Below are 19,402 nucleotides of genomic sequence, written 5' to 3'. Positions count from 1 at the left end.
ATGAACAAGGAACAATTCGCAGAATAGGTGGACATATGAACACTTGTACATTATAGAGAATGCGTCTGTCCATAATTTGATGAGACGTATTTTAGATACAAACTATACCTGGCAAAATTATGCACAAACAGATGACACTATCCGAGCATGCATGAAAATTTATAGAGAAATTAGGTTCACATCATTCTTTTTACTACTCCATTGATTAAAATCATATTCATTTTCAATTTTTGATCAAGGTCCTTGGATATTAATAACATCATTAATTATTTGAATAATAAAATATTTTTATTTTTAAATATATTCCTTTAGTGTTAAAAATTTTACAATTAGTATATTTATATTTATGGCTAAATTTTTTTTTTCATATATTTTATTTTTAGTTTGTACCTATTTTTAATTTGTACCAATTTTTTTTTCATTTTTAATTTGTACCCATATATTAGTTTCTTTTGTGCCCATATTTTTTAAAGTTTTATTTGTGTTTGTACCTATGTGTATTCCGTCACGTGACATTGTTTATTTAATCAATGATAGAAAAATTACCTATGGTATATTTATGTTTTATGCCTAAACTTTGTATCATATATTTATATTTTTGGTTTGTACCCACTTTTAATTTTCAACATTTTTTTAAATTTGTAGTATTTTCTTTTTAGTTTTATTTTGTACCCATGTATTAATTTCTTTTAGTGCCTACATTTTTAAAAAATTCATTTGTACTCATAATTTTTTAATCTTTTATCTGTACCCTAATTTATTTATAATATACACATTCTTCTTTATTAATGTACCACTTTGTTATATGTGAAATGTACCAATTTTTTTTGTAAAACGTACCAAATTTTTTTAACACTATGGATACATTCTTTTGCCATTTATTATTTCTTGTTTTTACATAGTTTTTATCCATTTATTCAATCAAAATGTTTGAATTTTTTTTATTGTAACTGTTTCTAATAGTATTATAATGAGAGATTTTAAATTTATAGGATTATAAATCTCATAAAATATCAAACAATTAATGTCAAAACTATAAAAATGTAAATATTAATTGTAATATAATGAGGTGTACAAAGTTAAGGGGCTTTGATCAAACTTTGAATATCATTAAAGTTTTAGTCAAAAAATGTTAAGAATTAGGGATCGCATCAAAAGTATCCCAAAATATTTATTTGGGTTGAGCTTTAACCGGCTGTACTGTGAATAACTGGTGAATTTGCTAGTGATCCGTTAACTAGCAGTTCATGTTTAGCTTTTCACTTGATAGCGTAATGGGTCTATTGAACTTTAATAGCTATACAATTAGAACATATTGTTGGCATGAGACCAAATTTAAATAAAAATGTAATAATATTTTGTTATATAATTATTCTCATTAATATATGTTTTATTAATAGAAGAATACAAAATAAATTATTGGGTCATTTTCTTTAAAATCAATAAAATGTTACAATATTAATTACAAAAGATCAACAATATTTATGCTAATTATAAATAATTTAATCAATTTTTTATGGAATATAAAGACACGTGGCAGTAGGTACAGTGATGATTGCCATGTCAGCAAATATTGTTAGAAAGATTTAGTTAGAATCTGGTGGGATTTGTTGAGAGATTTGGATAAGATTAGCTAGGATTTGGCTAAGATAGCTATGAGGGGTTACTTAGTCATTAAGTATAAAGACCATTTATAAAGCAACCGACTGTAATAACTTTCATATGTTTTCTAATACAAAGTTGTATTTTTCAGTAGCTCTAATCTTTCTCTTCACATTTCTTGGTTTTTCTGGGTTCTTCAATCTTTCACTTCTACAAGAGATTTAATCTTTGCAAATTATCATAGATCACTCATAATAGTTAATATGGTATCAACTATTCTACTGTGGATTGGTGACTCTTTTTTTTTTTTTAGGGTTCATTCGTGGCGCTAGAAGTTTGTTGTTCTTGAAGATTCAAGTTATGTTTTTTTGAAGGAATTGAAGGGATTTGCTAGCTTCATCAATGGTGTTGATCATCTGTGCAGTGAATTCAGGTGAAATTTTTCAGTTTTAGTTGAAAGAGTTATATGGGTTTTTCTGGGTTCTCTTTCTTTCTTGGTTAAAGTTTGTGAATCTTTATATTGTTGATTATGGCACGAAGCCATTTCTAGTTGTTGTTTGTGGCACGAAGCCATTTCTAGTTGTTGATTGTGGCACGAAGACATCTTTAGTTGTTGATTGTGACACGAAGCCATCTTTGTTTGTTGACTGAATTTTTCTGGGTTTGGTGTGTTTGGTTTTTGCAATTTTTCGAAGTTCTTGTTGACTATCTTCTGGATTGTTAAGATGACGTTTTCTGGTGTAAAAATCGAGGGTTTGTTGGGGATGTTAACAATCAAGCTCAATGATAAAAAAATTTCTAAGTGGGCGTTTCAATTCAAATCAGTCTTGAAAGGGTATAAATTGTTTGAACATTTTGATGGCTCGGCTGTTTGTCCTCCAAAATTCATCATTGATACTGATCGTGGGGTAACTAATGATATTAATGAGGCTTTCTTGGAATGGGAAACTGTTGATATGGCCTTGTTGAGTTTACTTCTTGCTACTTTGTTTGATGAAGCAATTGAACATGTTTTGGGTTGTAAAACTGCACATGAGGTTGGTCTAGTTTGCAAGATCATTATGCTTCTATCTCTAAAGCCTAGGTTATTACATTAAAGACAGAGTTTCAGACGATACAGAAAGGGGGTGATTCCCTTGATCAATTTTTGTCTAAGATCAAGAACATTAGAGATACACATTGCTGGTGAATTTGTTTCTGATAATGATTTTATACTAGCTGCTTTATCTGGTTTACCTAGAGAATATTCTACGATTAGAACTGTTATTCTCACTAGGGACACATCTTTTTCTCTGAGAAAATTTCGAGAACAATTGCTTTGTGCTGAAAATGAAGTAGACTTTGCAATGAGTAGTTTGACAAACAATTTTTCTGGTTTGTTTATGCAAGGGAATAATATGATGGCTTCCTCTTCTAGTTCATCTCAGGGTTCTTCTAGTAACTCTAATGATGTTCCTTCTATTACTGGAGGTATTATCACAAGGGTACCTAGTAATTTTGTGTCTTCTAGAATGTCATATGCTAATCCTTCTCAGGGGTCTTCATTTCAGTCTACTCAGTTGCCATATTATCCTAATGTTCCTATGATGTACCTTTCATATCCTGGTACTTTATATATGGCACCACAACCTGTTCCAGTGTATCCTCTTGAATTTCCTAATGCCTATGGCTTTGTGAGTAACAACAATGTACCAAGATCATTTTCTAATAAGAATAATGGTTCCAGACCTTTCTTTGGTTCAAAATCCAATGGGAATCAAAGTTTTAGACCTCCTCGGGTTGGTAATCAGAGTTTCAGGCTCTCTTCAACTTATGGTCATAAGTCTACTTGGTCTGGTAATACTTAATCTCGGTCGAGTATTATCCCTAAATGTCATATATGTTTTAAGAGGGGCCATACTGCTCCTAATTGCTGGAAGAGGTTTACAACTTCAAATTTTGTTGGTCAAGTTGTTGAATGTCAGATTTGTGGGAAATGTGGTCATTGTGCCTTAGATTGTCATCATCGGAATAATTTTGCCTATTAGAGGAGTGTACCATCTCCATCATTGATTGTTATGCAGGCTCAAGCTCCAGTTCAAGTTCAAGTTCCTTCCAATTTCCTGCCTAATGATTCATGGATTGTCGACACTGGTGCTTCACACCATATGATAATAGATGTGCATTCTCTTCAACAAATTACTCCATATCAAGGTAGTGCTCAAATTACCATTGGAAATGGGGAAGGTTTGCCCATTAAGTACATTGAATCTGCACACTTGCAAACCTTATCTCAATCTTTAATTCTAAGAAATGTCTTGCATGTTCCCACTATTGCAGTAAGTTTATTATCTGTTAAACAATTGTGTAAGGACAATTTTTGTTGGTTCATATGTGATGAGAAAGATTTTTTTGTGCAAGACAAGGTAACCAAAATTGTAGTTTACCACGGAATGAGCAATGATGGAGAGTTGTTTTGAATTCCAACCAAGTTGATTTCCGATTATGCAGTGAAGTCAAATAAATCGGTAGCTCTACTTGGTCAGAAAGTGAAGAATGAAGTTTGGCATCAAAGGCTTGCTCATCCAAGTAATGAAGTGATGGCTACAATGCTTAAGCAATCTCATATAGTTAGTACTCCTGATACTGTATCACATATGTGTTCTCATTATATCTCTAGAAAAATGTCTAGATTTTCATTTTTAGATAGAAAAGAAAAATGTTTGTTTCATTTCAGAAAATTCATTTAGACCTTTGGGGTCCTTCACATGTCAAGTCTGTAGAATCTTTTTTATACTATGTGAGTTTCATGGATGATTTTTCCAGATATATGTGGATATTCCCTTTGGTTAATAAATCAGAAACATTTGATGTATTTCAAAAGTTTTATCATTTTGTATTCACTCAATTCAATGTTGGTATTAAATGCTTTCAATCTGATGGAGGAGGAGAATTTATAAGTAAACAATTTAGTGAGTTCTTGAAACTTAAAGGTATTCATCACATGATCTCTTGTCCATACACCCCTCAGCAAAATGGGGTTGCTGAGAGGAAACACAGACATATCATTGAGACTACTGTCACACTTATGACTGCTGCATATTTGCCTCCAAATTTGTGGTTTCATACTTGTGCTTATTCTGTGTTTTTAATCAATCGAATGCCTTGTAAAACTCTGAACATGCAGTCTCCTTATCAGTTGTTATTTGGTGTTGCTTCATTTATACAAGGCTTGAAAATATATGGGACTGCAATTTATCCATATGTTAGACCTTATACTCATAATAAACTTCAACCTTGGGCTACATTATGTGTTTTTCTTGGCTATGCCAGTGGATATAAAGGGGTTATCTGTTATCATTTGCAGTCTAAGAAGTTTATAATTTCTCGGCATGTTATTCCTGATGAGGACCACTTTCCATGTAAGTCCAGTACTGGTACTGTTTCAGCTTCATCTGTTCCAGAGTTTCAGATATATTCTCCTATACACGGCTCTATAGATTTTGTCCTTCCTTCATCTCAGAATGTCCGAGTTGTAAGTGATGACAATTTGACTGGTTCTCCTAATGTTTCTTCCCTGGGATCAGTTTCTCTATCACAAGGTCTTCAAGATAGTATCTCTTCACGGAATTCTAAAACAACTCTCTCACCTCCAACTCAAACTACAGTGTTACATGTCCTTCATCCTGCACAGTTAGAGGTAATTCTTCCTTTTGAATTTGCTAATTCTTCTGCATCTCTTACTAATTCTGTTCCAAGAATGCAAACTAGTACTATTTCTAGACGAAATTATTCTAGTTACTTAGCCTCTTTACCAGAATTGTCTACCTTAAAGATTGATAATCACGATTTGTGTATGCGTGGTTTTTCATTTGTGGCTTAAATCCATGATTTGGCTGAACCAACATCTTTTAGGAATGTTGCTACTAATTCTCATTGGCAACAAGCTATGCAAGAGGAATTTGATGCTCTCCAAAGCCAAGGCACTTGGATTTTAGTGCATGCACCAACTCACAGGTCTATAATAAGTAGTAAATGGGTGTATAAGTTGAAGAAGAACCTTGATCGCTCTATTGCACAGTATAAGGCTCGTCTCGTAGCTCATGGGTATACTCAAAAGCATGGATTGGACTATTTTGAAACTTTTAGTCATGTGGTACGCCATACCACAATTCGGCTTATCATTTTTCTTGTAGCTCAGAATAATTGGGAATTACGACAGTTATATATCAAGAATGCTTTCTTGCATGGTGACTTGGAGGATGAAGTCTACATGAAGCAACCTCAAGGTTTCATTGACTCTACACATCCAGATTATGTGTGTAAGTTAGTCAAATCTTTATACAGTTTGCAACAGGCACCTCAAGCCTGGAATGCCAAATTTACAAGTTATTTACTTGCCATGGGATTTCAAGTATCTCAATCTGATACCAGCCTGTTTGTGAAATATGATGGAACTGATGTTATAGCTATTCTATTATATGTCAACAACATTATTTTGACTGGCTCGAATTTTGTCAAGGTTCAAGCAATTATTGCAGAACTTGGTGATGTTTTTTATTTGAAGGATATGGGCAAGTTATCTTATTTCTTAGGGTTACAAGTACAGTACAAGGATAATGGTGATATTTTCCTGAATCAGTCCAAGTATGCCATTGATTTGCTTCATAAAGCTGGTTTAGATACTTGCAAACCTATTTCTACACCTTGTAAGCCACATTCTCAGTTTCTCGTGTCTAAAGGTACTCCATTATCTGATCCAACAATGTATCAAAGCTTGGTGGGTGCTCTACAGTATTTGACATTTACTAGACCCGATTTGTCTTATTTTGTAGGTGTGGCTTGTCAATATATGAATAGTCCCATGACTGTGCATTATGAAATGGTTAAACGAATTTGAGATATGTTCAAGGGACTCTACATTGTGGTCTCACTTATTCTTCATCAACAGATAACTCTCTGATGGCTTATTCCAACTTTGCTGTAGATCCCAATATCAGACGATCTGTCACTGGTTTTGTGGTTTACATGGGACAAAATCTGATATCATGGCAGTCCAAGAAGCAGTCATCAATTTCTCACAGTTCTACTGAGACTGAATATAAGTCTCTTGCTCACTGTGCTGCAGACATTGCTTGGATTCATATGTTGTTGAAGGACTTGCATCAAATCTTACTAGATCCTCCTATTTTACTCTGTGATAATTTATCTACATTGGCTTTATGTTCTAATCATGTATTTCATACTCGGATTAAACATCTTGATACTAATTTCCATTTTGTTCGTGAAAGGGTACAAAAGAAGGATTTGGTTGTCCAATATGTTCCCACTGAAGATCAAACTGCTGATGTTTTAACTAAAGGTCTGCATGGTCCAATATTCTTCAAGCACTATTACAATCTCAGGCTTGGTTCCCAGCCAAGATTAAAGGGGGATGATGGAATATAAAGACACGTGGCAGTAGGGATAGTGATGACTGCCATGTTAGCAAATATTTTTTAGAAAGATTTAGTTAGAATCTGGTGGGATTTATTGAGAGATTTGGATAAGATTAGCTAGGATTTGGCTAAGATAGCTATAAGGGGTTACGTAGTCATTAAGTATAAAGACCCTTTATAAAGCAACTGACTGTAATAACTTTCATATGCTTTTCTTGTTAGAATTCCACTGTCCCACATCTGCCAGAAGGCTTGAGAACAAGCCCTTTAAATAGAATTACCCCACTCTAACAAATACCAAGGCCTTTTGGATTAAAACCCCACACCTAACGGATTGAGCAGGTGGCCAAGTTAGGACAATATTGGTGTTGTTGGAGTGGGCCCATGGTCTGTCTACCCAAAATTTAAAATGGTATCAGAGCCAGGGGACAGGCCTGTACATCCACATGAACTGGTGGGTCCCCTTTGAGCCCGAGCGAACGGGTGAGCCCCGACTTGGCTCCACGTAGGCCAAGAGATGCCACGTGAATGGGTGGGTCCCCATTGGCCCCGCGCGAACGGATAAGCCCTGACTTGGCTCCACTTGGTTGCCAATGTGTGTAGCTTCACGTGTGACCCATAAAATAGGGTCTCACGTGCGGGGGAGTGTTAGAATTCCTCTGTCCCACATCGGCCAAAAGGCATGAGAACAAGCCCTTTAAATAGAATTACCCGACTCTAACTAACACAGAGGCCTTTTGGATTAAAATCCCACACCTGACGGATTTAGCAAGTGGCCAAGTGGGGATAGTATCGGTGTTATTGGAGTGGGCTCATGGCCCGTCTACCTGAAATTTAAGATTTCTAATACAAAGTTGTATTTCTCATTAGCTCTAATCTTCTTTTCACATTTCTTGGTTTTTCAGGGTTCTTCAATCTTTCACTTCTATAAGAGATTTAATCTTAGCGAATTATCATAGATCACTCATAATAGTTAATAATTTTATTGTGCACTAATGTACCGAAAACAAACAATAATTACAATTGATGCTATTACATAATAGCTGACAAGTAGCCACTTTCTTAAATTTTTTATGTTTAGGAATAGGTTAAACTAACTGTCAAAAAATGCATTGCAGTTTATGTTCTGTACGACTACGTATTCAGACACGGCATTGCAATTTCCTTTTTAATAGTCAAATTAGTCACATATAATAGTCCAGTTATGTATGAGTTATTTCAGACTCCATGATAATACTAAAATGTAATATTAGATCTGATTAATCTAACTATAATAATACATGAATTACATCATTGAGGACATTGATTACATAGAACATGTGCAGCATCCCTTAATTGGAGACTAAGACCAATCATTGAGGACATTCAATGGTTGGCTTCCTCTTTCCTCTGTTTCAAATGGAAGCATGTCTAGGCAAACTTCGTGGCTGATGCTATTGCTAATGTGATAGATTCAAGAACCTTTGTGGTTAAATTAGAAAGGCAGATGAATATCGGCGTGACTCATTCAAGATTTCTAGCGAATGGTTTATAATTTTATAAAGTATGGTTTATAAATGATATTATCACAATGTGGTTACAGATTAATATTGTGCATCATTGGTTCTTGGAAATGTTATATGTTAATGATTGCGGTATTTTGCTAGAAAACGTACGTACTATGAGAAATGTCGGAATCTAATGAAGAATGAATTACGAATGACTTGATCCAATTTTAGGGTACGTAGGCAGTCTAACACAGAATTAGATGCAGTCGCGAAAGAAAAGAGAAGTTACTCCGCTATCGAATCATTAAATTCTGTTTTTGGTCATGTCTTAGAGGCGAGGCATGATAGACATACAGGTAATTGGTGATTTCACATGTTGATCCTAGACGTATCTTGTAATCAGGGCGTGATAGATTGCACCTCAAAAAAAAAAAAAAAAAACTATTGTGACTTCCTATTACATGAGCAGGTTCGATTGCTCTTACTCCCACGTTATCTTTGCATCGAACACTCTTCATACCCACCTTGTCAAATAATCTCCTTTTCGTTGGTCAAGTCACTGAACAACTAGATTGTATTGTATTATTGTTTCCTTCTTTTTGTTTGCTCTAAGATATCCAGACTCAGGCAATTATTGAGCGTGGCACTAAGAGGAAGGCGTTATACTATATGGATAGTGTGGCAACTAGCTGTGCACAGTTGTGACAATAATTAGCTTAAGAAGATTTGGTTATGGCATAGGCATCTGGGACATGCATTCTTTAGTTATTTAAGGAAATTGGTTCCTAATTTATTTTATGGTATTCAACACTCAAAGTTAAAATGTTATATTTACACTTTAGCTAAAAGTCATCGTGTTTCGTACCCTTTGAGTTTTAATAAAAAAAAGATGGTCATTTTGAATTGGTTCATTAAGATGTTTGGAGACCTTCCCCTATTGCTACTCAATGTGGATTACGTGGGTTTGTTACTTTTGTGGATGGTTGCACTAGGATGACCTGGGATTATATGAAGAAAAATAATGGTGAGGTTGGTTTTATTTTTCAGCATTTCTACTAGATGATACGCACTCAATTTTCTCTTCCCATCAAAGTCATTCTGTTGGACAATGGTGGTGAGTATATTTACTCATAGCTCTCTCAATTTTTTTTAATGAGAACAACATCGTTATTGAGGCTACATGCCCTCAAACTCCAAAACATAATGGCGTTGCATAACAGAAAAATCACCATATTTTGGAAACTTCTCGAGCTTTACTTATTAGAGCATCGATCGATTTCTTAATCTTATTGGGCTGATGCAGTTACATATGTAGTGTACCTCATGAATCGAATGCCCTCCCGTGTTCATAACTACCGCACTTCCTTGGCGGTCTTGGCAGACCATGTTGCTTTGTCTTCCATGTTACAACTATCTCCACGAGTGATTGGGTGCATAGCTTATGTTCACCTTCACAAGAACCAACACAGTAAATTGATGCTATGATTCATGTGCTCTCCGCTGTGTGTTTTTTAGATTTGCACCACAACAAAAGGTATCGATGTTATGATCCAGTTGCTCGCCATACGTATGACACCATGGATGTTACATTCTTTAAGCAAGAAATTTTCTTCTCCATGCCTAACACCCCTTATATGTTCTTCAGGGGGAGACACCGATTGAAGAACTTTAGTGATGTGATCTTGATAATGAGGCAGTGGTTGCGGACCATGCAGTAGGAAAGGAGCATCAACCTACGACCGAAGGCGCTATCTTTGCCGAAACAAATATTGGTCCGGAAGTGCACCGAGTCCATTGCGAGAGTAAATAGTTGCATCGAGTTCATCTCAGGAAAACTGAAAACTAATACTTTATTGTTATAAATAGGCAAAAGTTAGAGAAGTTAGAGAAATAACTTTTGCTCAAAGCGAGAGCGAAGCGGGTGTAATACATCACATTGTTTTGTTTATTAACTATAACAGAATGATTGCAGGTAAAAGAGAAATAGAAGAAAGCAGAAAATATTCTAACTTATCTTTCTTCTCTTATTGCTTTTGTATCCGTGTGTTTTGAACACTTGTAGTGCTTTATTTATATAGCAACTACCTTGAAAACTTACAAAAACTTCACTATTTAGCATATGAGTCTTTACTGTATACATGTGGGCAAACACACCCACTGTTTACAACACTTCCCCTTAGATGCCCACATATCAACATCAGTTGCCTCGTTAAAACCTTGCTTGGAAAAACCCAGTGGGAAAAAACCATAGCGAAGGAAAAAGAGTACAACTTTACTCGGATTATTGATATGGTGTTAAGCATGCTTATGTTGCCTCGTTAAAACCTTGATAGGAAAAACCCAATGGGAAAAATCCTAATCGAAGGAAAAAGAGTACAACATGCATGTATCATGGATGCTCCCCCTGAATTGTATCTCCCCCTGATTCCGCATTCTTCAAATTTGTAAGCCGATGTAATATGATTCTATGCACTAACTTCTGAAATGTGCACTTTGGAAAAGATTTGGTGAACAAGTCTACCAAATTTTCATTGGAATGGATTTGTCTGACTTCAATAACTTTAGCCTTCTTAAGCTTATGTGAACTGAAAAACCTTGGAGATATATGTTTAGTTTTATCACCCTTGATAAATCCTTCCTTCATCTGGGCAACACAGGCTACATTATCTTCATGGATGACAGTTGGAGTGTCTGTCTTTGAAGGTAGATCACATGAATTCCGAATGTGATGGATCATTGATCTTAACCAAGAACATTCACGACTTGCTTCATGTAAAGCAATTATTTCTGAGTGATTGGAAGATGTAGCAACTAATGTTTTCTTCATTGAGCGCCATGAAATTGTTGTATCTCCATTAATGAACACATATCCAGTTTGTGAACGGGCTTTATGCGGATAGGAAAGAAAACCAGCATATGCGTATCCAACAAGGATCTGGCCATTTGTGGACTTGTCTGAGTAGAAGAGACCCATGTCTGTTGTCCCACAAAGGTATCGTAGAACATCTTTGACTCCCTTCCAATGATGAATTGTTGGAGCAGAGCTATACCTGGCTAACAAGTTTACGGAAAAAGATATATCTGGTCTAGTACATTGTGCTAAATACAATAAAGCACCTATTGCACTCAAATATGGTACTTATGGACCAAGGACCAGTTCATCATCTTCTTTTGGATGTAATGGATCTTTCTTAATGTCCAAATAACGAACGACCATTGGGGTGCTAAATGGATAAGCCTTGTCCATGCCAAATCGTTTCAGTATTTTTTCAATGTAAGCTTATTGATGGACCAAAATTCCATTAGCACAATGCTCGATCTGCAGGCCGAGATAATATTTTGTTTTTCCAAGGTCTTTCATTTCAAATTCACTTTTCAGATACTCAGCAATTTTATTAAGCTCTTTAGGAGTTCCAACTAGGTTCGTATCATCAACATATACTGCCACTATAGCGAAACCAGTATTTAATTTCTTAATGAACACACAAGGGCAGATGACATTGTTGGCATATCCTTCTTTGATCAAATACTCATGGAGACGATTATACCACATTCGCCCAGATTGTTTCAGCCCATATAATGATCGCCTTAATTTGATTGAGAACATACCTTGTGGTTTGTTAGTCATTTCATGCAACTTAAGTCCTTCTGGGACTTTCATATATATGTCAGTATCTAATTCTCCATATAGATACACAATGATGACATCCATAAGTCTCATATCAAGTTTCTCTGAAACCACTAAACTTATTAAGTAACGAAACGTAATTACATTCATTACAGGATAGTATGTCTCTTCATAATCTATTCCAAGTCTTTATGAAAAACCTTGTGCAAAGAGTCTTGCTTTGTATCTTGCAATCTCGTTTTTCTCGTTGTGTTTCCTTGTGAATACCCATTTGTAAACTATGGCGTTTAGACTACTGGTCCAAAAACACTTCACCTTTCCAAGGAATTTAATTATGCCTGGATTACATCTTTCCACTTAGGTCAATCATGTCTCTGTTTGCATTCATCAACAAAGCGGGGCTCAATGTCATCGCTTAATATGATTTCAGTGGCTACTGCGAAAGCAAACATATCGTTGATGATTACTTCATTTCGATCCCACAATTCATTAGTACATGCATAATTTATGGAAATTTCTTTGCTTTCATGTACTTTTTCAGAAAATTTAGAATCATGAATTTGGGATTTATCATTCACTTTCCTTTCATGAATGATTTCATTTGGATTCAGTTGTGCCCTCATCTTTCTCTTTCGAATGGTTAAATCTTTTGAACCTGGTGGTCTACCACGCTTCAGGCGTGCACAAGATGAATCATTCGCTACCACTTTATTTTGTCCAACAGGGACATCAATTTTTACAAGTGCATTTGCAGTTGGTATATGTGACTTTGTCACTTTCAAAGCATCATTAAATGCATCTAGCATTTGATTAGCAATACTTTGAAGATGAACAATCCTTTTCACTTCATCTTCACATTGAGTGCTTCATGGATCAAAATGAGATAAGGTGGGAACAACCCATGTCAGCTCTTGCCGTTCTTTTGGAACGGTCTTTCTCACCCTAACGACAGGAATATTGTCTCATCAAAGTGACAATCAGCAAAACGAGCTGTAAACATATCACATGTTAAGGGTTCCAAATATCTAATGATAGATGGTGAATCAAAATCCACATAAATTCCCAGTATGCGCTAAGGTCCCATTTTAGTGCGTTATGGCAGTGCAATAGGCACATAAACAGCACAACCAAAAACTCGTAAATGTGAAATGTTTGGCTGATGCCCAAACACGAGTTGTATTGATGAGTATTAGTGGTTGGCTATGGGTCTCAACCGAACCAATGTTGCATCATGTAAAATGGCATGTCCCCATGCAAAGACTTGCAATTTTGTTTTCATGAGTAAAGTGCGAGCTATTAATTAAAGCCGCTTGATAAATGCCTCTGCTAAGCTATTTTGAGTATGGACATGAGGAACAGAGTGTTCAACATCAATGCCCAGTGTCATGCAATAATCATCAAAGGTTTGAGACATAAATTCACCAGCGTTATCAAATCGGATTGACTTAATGGGATAATCTAGGAATTGTGCTCGCAACTTAATTATCTGAGCAAGAAATCTTGCAAATGCTACATTTCAAATAGACAATAGGCAAACATGTGACCATCAGGTAGATGCATTAACCAAAACCATAAAATATCGAAATGGTCCACAAGGTGGTTGAATAGGCCCACAGATATCCCCATGAATTCTTTGCAAAAATGATGGGGATTCAACATCAACCTTTAGTTGTGATGGTCTAATTACCAACTTCCCTTGGAAACAAGCCTTGCAAGGGTTATCATTTGAGACATCAATGTGTCTGCTCAATAATATATGTCCATTAGGGTTGGTAATGATTCTACGCATCATGGTAGATCTTGGATGACCCAGATGGTCATGCCAAAGCATATAAACTTTTGAATCAATGAACTTCTGGTTCATGACAGTATATGCCTCAATTGTCTTTATGTATGTATAATACAATCCACTCAATAAACCATGCAACTTCTCCAATATACGCTTCTGGGTATCATTGGAGATAATGCATAGATATTCCACATTTTCTGCACTTTTTGTTTCAAAGTGGTATCCATTTAGACGTATGTCTTTAAAACTCAACAAATTTCGAATGGATCGAGTAGCGTACAATGCATTTTCTATGAACAATATTGTTCTATTTGGTAACATGATCTGGGCTTTTCCTGAGCCTTCAATTACATCTGATTGCCCTGATGTTGTTGTTACCTTTACTTTTGCAAGTATCAAGTTCGAGAAATACTTTCGATCTCGAAGTATTGTATGCGTAGTTGCGCTGTCTGCAAGACAAAAATCTCCACCATTGCTCTTGTTTTTAGAATAACCATAATTTTTATCCATGCTCTCTGAGTAATGGAAATTAGAGTTAAAAGCAGTTTATTCATACTGGAACACTACTTTTATTGAATTGAAAGTGCTAGCATTAAATCACAAGTGCAAATAACAAGAGTACATCAAACATAAATAATTTAATCGGACCCAAACACTTCATTCCCTCTTTCAATAATGAAGTCTGAAACATCCAGGTGGGTTGTGTTCAATTGTCCTGATAAATCGAACACTGGATCAGGTATATCCATCTGTTTAGCCTAGTCGAGGAAATTGGTCTCGACACCCTTCTCCTTGAGGGAGGCTTGATACAAATCCACCAGATGTTTTGGGGTACGACAGGTACGTGCCCAGTGCCCATTGCCACCACACCTAAGGCAAACTCCTTTAGGATTTCTAGGAGTGTTCATATGAGCTTTGCCTTTTTGACGATTTGCATTTTTAAAGCTCGGGCCTGTATTATGCCTTGGAACCTGGTTGTGAAACTGGACACCATGGTTCTTGCCCTTTCGGCCTTGCTTATGGCCATGTCCTCGTTTGTAATTATTGCCATGAGTGGATGTAATATTCCCTTCAAGGGAAGCAACATTCACTTCTGGGAATGGTGTTGATCCAGTAGGTCAGGACTGATGATTCTTCATTAGAAGCTCATTGTTTTGCTCAGCTACAAGGAGCACAGATATCAACTGGTTGTACTGAGTAAAGCCTCGCTCTCTATACTGCTGCTGCAAGAACACGTTAGAGGCATGAAAAGTGCTGAAAGTCTTTTCCAGCATGTCTTCCTCAGTAAAGGTTTCTCCACAGAGCTTCAACTGGGAGGTAATTCTGAACATACGAAAATTGTACTCAGCCACCGTCTTAAAATCCTGGATCCTTAGGTGAGTCCACTCATAACGAGCGCTCGGAAGAATCACCATTTTCTGATGATTGTATCTATTTTTCAGTGCCTTCCAGAGGGTTAGTAAATCTTCAACCGTGAGGTAATCGCTTTTCAGTCCCTCATCAAGGTGGCGACAGATAAAGATCATGGCCTTTGCCCGATCTTGAAAGGATGCACTGTTATCCTCCTTAATAGTTTCTCCAAGATTCGCTGCCTCCAGATGAATCTTGGCATCCATTACCCAGGTAAGGTAATTTTTCCCTGTAATATCCAGGGCAACAAAATCAAGTTTTGCCAAGTTCGCCATTTTCTTTTCTTAAAGAAAAATGAGGTGTGTAAGAACTTGCAATAATTTGTATTCTGGAGGAATATATTGTTAGAACTTCTGGTTCTTACAAATTTTTCATTTTGATCTTTAGGCCAAAATGATAAACACTTGAAACTTCAGGTTCGAGATTTACATGATGAATGAGGAGGGCGATTGTACCGCACCATTCTCATTGAATAGCATATGATGGGCGATTATTCCGCACCACTCAAGCAGTAGAAATTTAAATATGTAGAGCAGGGTGGGTGATTATACCACACCACCTAAAATTGCAATAAAATTAAATAGCAAGCAAATTTAAATATGCAGGGTAGGGTTGGCAATTTTACCGCTCCATCTAAAATTTGCAGTAAAATTAAATCATCAGTCCAAGATGGGCGATGATACCACACCATCTTTGATCGAAGCAAAGATAAATAAACATTGGGTTAGAAATTAGGAACTGCACCAAACAAGAAATCAAAGATATACGTAACTGTTATGTTGAGAACTAAAAGCAGGCATGGTGCGAACAATTCTTCACGAGGGTATATCCAGCAGGTGAGGCAGAGGAAGAAGAAGAACGGTAAAATCCTTGAAGGAAACATTTTTTGTGATAGCTCGTCCCGAGATATTTTTCTTGATGTCGTGAAATGTCGATTCTACCCTTGAAAGTTGAGTTGTGTTGTGTAAATAAGCTAAGAAATTAAACAATTGAGTTTACTTATTTTCTTCCTAACCTTTTGGACCCAATTAGAACTAAAGGTTCTAATTGTTTTGGTTGGTTGTAAGAAAATTTGGACCACACACACATTATCTCTCCCGTTGACTCCTTTTCTCTCTCTTCCCTCTCGGTTTTCTTCTACTTTCCGTACAAGCGTACGGACGAACTTCAAACTCTCCCTTCCAGTCACGGATCAAGGCTGTGAAGGTAATCTTTGTGATCCTTGTGAGCTCAGGAGCTCACCTATACCCTTGGTTGGGCGTGAAGACCTTATTTTCCCGAGAACCGAATAACCTAGTTTTGGGTCACTGTTCATGTGATCGTGAATGTGAAGTTTTTAGAAGATTTTAAGCTACTAGTGAGCTTTAGGACGTCTTCGTGAAGCTCGGAGAAGAAAAACAAAGTGTTTTGGACGTCAGGAAGTCAAGTATGGCAAGTTTCAAGTTTGGCCAGATTATCGAGGTTCCTCCGGCGAAATCCCGTGGATTTCAAGGCTTGAAAGTGATAAGGTTTTGTTCTCCTAGTACTAAGCTTCATTTTGAGAATATTCCATTAACGGAATATTCCTAATAGCAGTTAAGTTTCAGTTAGGGTTTGGCCACACGTGGGGGCGCGTCTGGCCGTGCCTTGGCCGGCGCGTGGGAGGTTGAAATTTTTTTCTAAAAATATGGGAATGTTCCTGAGGTTGAGTAGCTCATGGTGGTATATTCAATATCCCATTTGAGCTTTGTATGAGAAGTTATTTCCTAGTTTTGTGTATGTGCTTAAAATAATGTTTATTTAGTTATTTCACATATAGGTGAGACTTATCCTGAGGACGAACGCCATTAGTCGAGGCTCGGGGGCTACGACCCTTCGACATATCAGTGAGTGGGCTTTTGGTTTTCCGTATATACCTATATACTTGAGATTTTTCCCAGAAAATGAATTTGAATGATTATATGTTGTGAAATGCCATTCAAAGTATCTGTCTATTTTATTATACATTAGTAGTTGCATATATTTATGATTGGTGTTGCGAATTCACAGGTAAGTGCCAGGTGAGTTTATAAATTAAAGGTATGAGATTGTTTTAGTTATGCAATGTTTGATGTGATGTATTGAGAGCTCATAAACCTGCACCTCGGTGTTAGTGCTCCTGCCCAGAGTTAGGGCACAGTCCTTCACATGATGTTCACCTCCCGCACCATATGCTCGCCTTGGATCCAAGTTAGGTGCACAGGCTTGTCATTCATACCACTTTAGGTGGTTCCAACTCGTAGGTGACCCGCGATTATTCGCACAGCCTCCACGTGTTCATAGCACTAGAGCATATTTATTTTACACCTAATCTTGTCGTACATACCACTTTAGGTGGTTCTCACTCGTGTGCAGGATTTGATTTGATATGATTTAGATTGGTTATGAGCTATATACTCGGCCGTGCAGATTGAGTTAGAGGGATTTGGCTAATGCGATATTTGACATTGATATATTTTGCCTAGATTATTTATAGCATTGCATTGAGATACTTTGGCATGGTATACTTCTTTGGATTTTCACCTTGAGTATGATTTCTGATACAGTTTATTATTATTTTTCTAGGAAAATTATACAGGTTTTACGGTTAGGGGTTAGAACTTTTGAGAAATGAAATGATTTTGAAAAGCTTTGTTTTTTCCCACTCACACCTTCTGTTTTGTGCCCCTCCAGGTTTTAGGTAGAAGTGCTTTGGTGGATCGCGGGGATTTCGGCGGTGATTCTGACAGAACATCGTAAATGTAGGATCACCCTTGGGTGTTGTGTAATTGGTACTTGTCCTGCTTGACTGCACTTAGGATATTTATGCTCTGGTTGAGTGTTTCACACTTAATCTCGCACTAGCACTTTATCTTATCTAGTACTCTAGTTGATTTGGTTTTTATTTATTCGTAATTCCTTTTATCTCTATTGATTCCGCATTGTGCACATGGTTACGTCACTCCCACATGACGGCCAGCATGCCTCAATCTAGGTTGAGGTGTGTCAGTTTAAATTGTCACATCCCGGCCCGGGCCCCCACACATCCCGAGCTCGACTTCACCGTAGCACGATATTGTCCACTTTGGGCCCCGACTACGCCCTCACGGTTTTGTTTCTAGGAACTCACACAAGAACTTCCCAATAGGCCACCCATCATGGGATTGCTCTCGTGCGAACTCACTTAACTTCGGAGTTCCGATGGAACCCGAAGCCAATGAACTCCCAAAATGTCTCGTGCTAGGTAGAGATGGGAATATACATATAAGGCTTACAGGATCCACTTCCCTGGGTGATGTGGGAGGCTACAATCCACGCCCTTTAGGGGTCCGACGTCCTCGTCGACACACTTCCGACTAGGGATTGACTCTGATACTAAATTGTCACATCCCGGCCCAGGCCCCGACCACGCCCTCACGATTTTGTTTAATTTTGTTGTACACATGTGTCTCTACTGTATAGATGTGAGCAAACATACCCACTGTTTACAACATTTATCTAATTTTGCTGTTGTTGAGCACTCTTATTATTTGCCTCCTATACAGAATCGTGGCAAGCCACTAGTTAGGTATTCACCAAGGGAAGATTAGGTATGCTATTGCTTATTTCGTATCTGCTTATCGACTCTCACCACATTACAAGGCAATGGTAAGCCAAATGGTAGCGAGCTTGTTTGGATGTGCTTTTAAAATGACTGTAAGCGTTTTTGATAAAAATATTTTTGGAAACAATCCTTAGTAAAAATGCTAATAAATCCTGGAAAATCATTTAAAATGCTTTCTAGAAAAAACACATAACTGATATTTCTTGTAGAAAGCACTTAAAGTGCTTTTGGAATTCAAAAATAGTTTCTCTAAAAGCGTTTGCAATCATTTAAAAAGCGCATCCAAACGAGAACGGATTGAATGACATAATTAGTTATCGAAAAAAGTTTGGTAGGAAACTTGATTGTGTGATGTTTCGATGAAGTTATAAGTTTTCGCATTATTTACGATTTTGTTTGGTCTTTTATTTTCTTGTTACATCCGATTTACTCAATCATTACATATAAAAAATTATTTTGAGTAATTAC

General features: G+C 36.7%; 1 protein-coding gene and 1 long non-coding RNA gene across 2 annotated transcripts; one reads left to right on the top strand and one right to left on the bottom strand.

Annotated features, from left to right (window-relative positions):
• Positions 1 to 15,041: 15,041 nt before the first annotated feature.
• LOC126617014 (uncharacterized) lies at positions 15,042 to 15,539 on the bottom strand. Its single transcript, XM_050285099.1, has one exon. It carries the CDS (start codon positions 15,537 to 15,539, stop codon positions 15,042 to 15,044), a length of 498 nt encoding a protein of 165 aa, XP_050141056.1.
• A 1,062-nt stretch (positions 15,540 to 16,601) lies between these two features.
• Positions 16,602 to 18,145, top strand: LOC126614609 (uncharacterized). Its single transcript, XR_007620454.1, has 3 exons — positions 16,602 to 16,841; positions 17,137 to 17,198; positions 18,025 to 18,145. It is a non-coding gene; the product is annotated as an uncharacterized LOC126614609 (long non-coding RNA).
• The last annotated feature ends 1,257 nt before the right edge of the window (positions 18,146 to 19,402 follow it).

This window comes from Malus sylvestris, chromosome 3 (assembly GCF_916048215.2).
Source record: "Malus sylvestris chromosome 3, drMalSylv7.2, whole genome shotgun sequence".
NCBI lineage: Eukaryota > Viridiplantae > Streptophyta > Magnoliopsida > Rosales > Rosaceae > Malus > Malus sylvestris.
The sequence above is the reverse complement of the archived record's forward strand: the minus strand, read 5'-3'. Positions and strand labels throughout refer to the sequence as shown.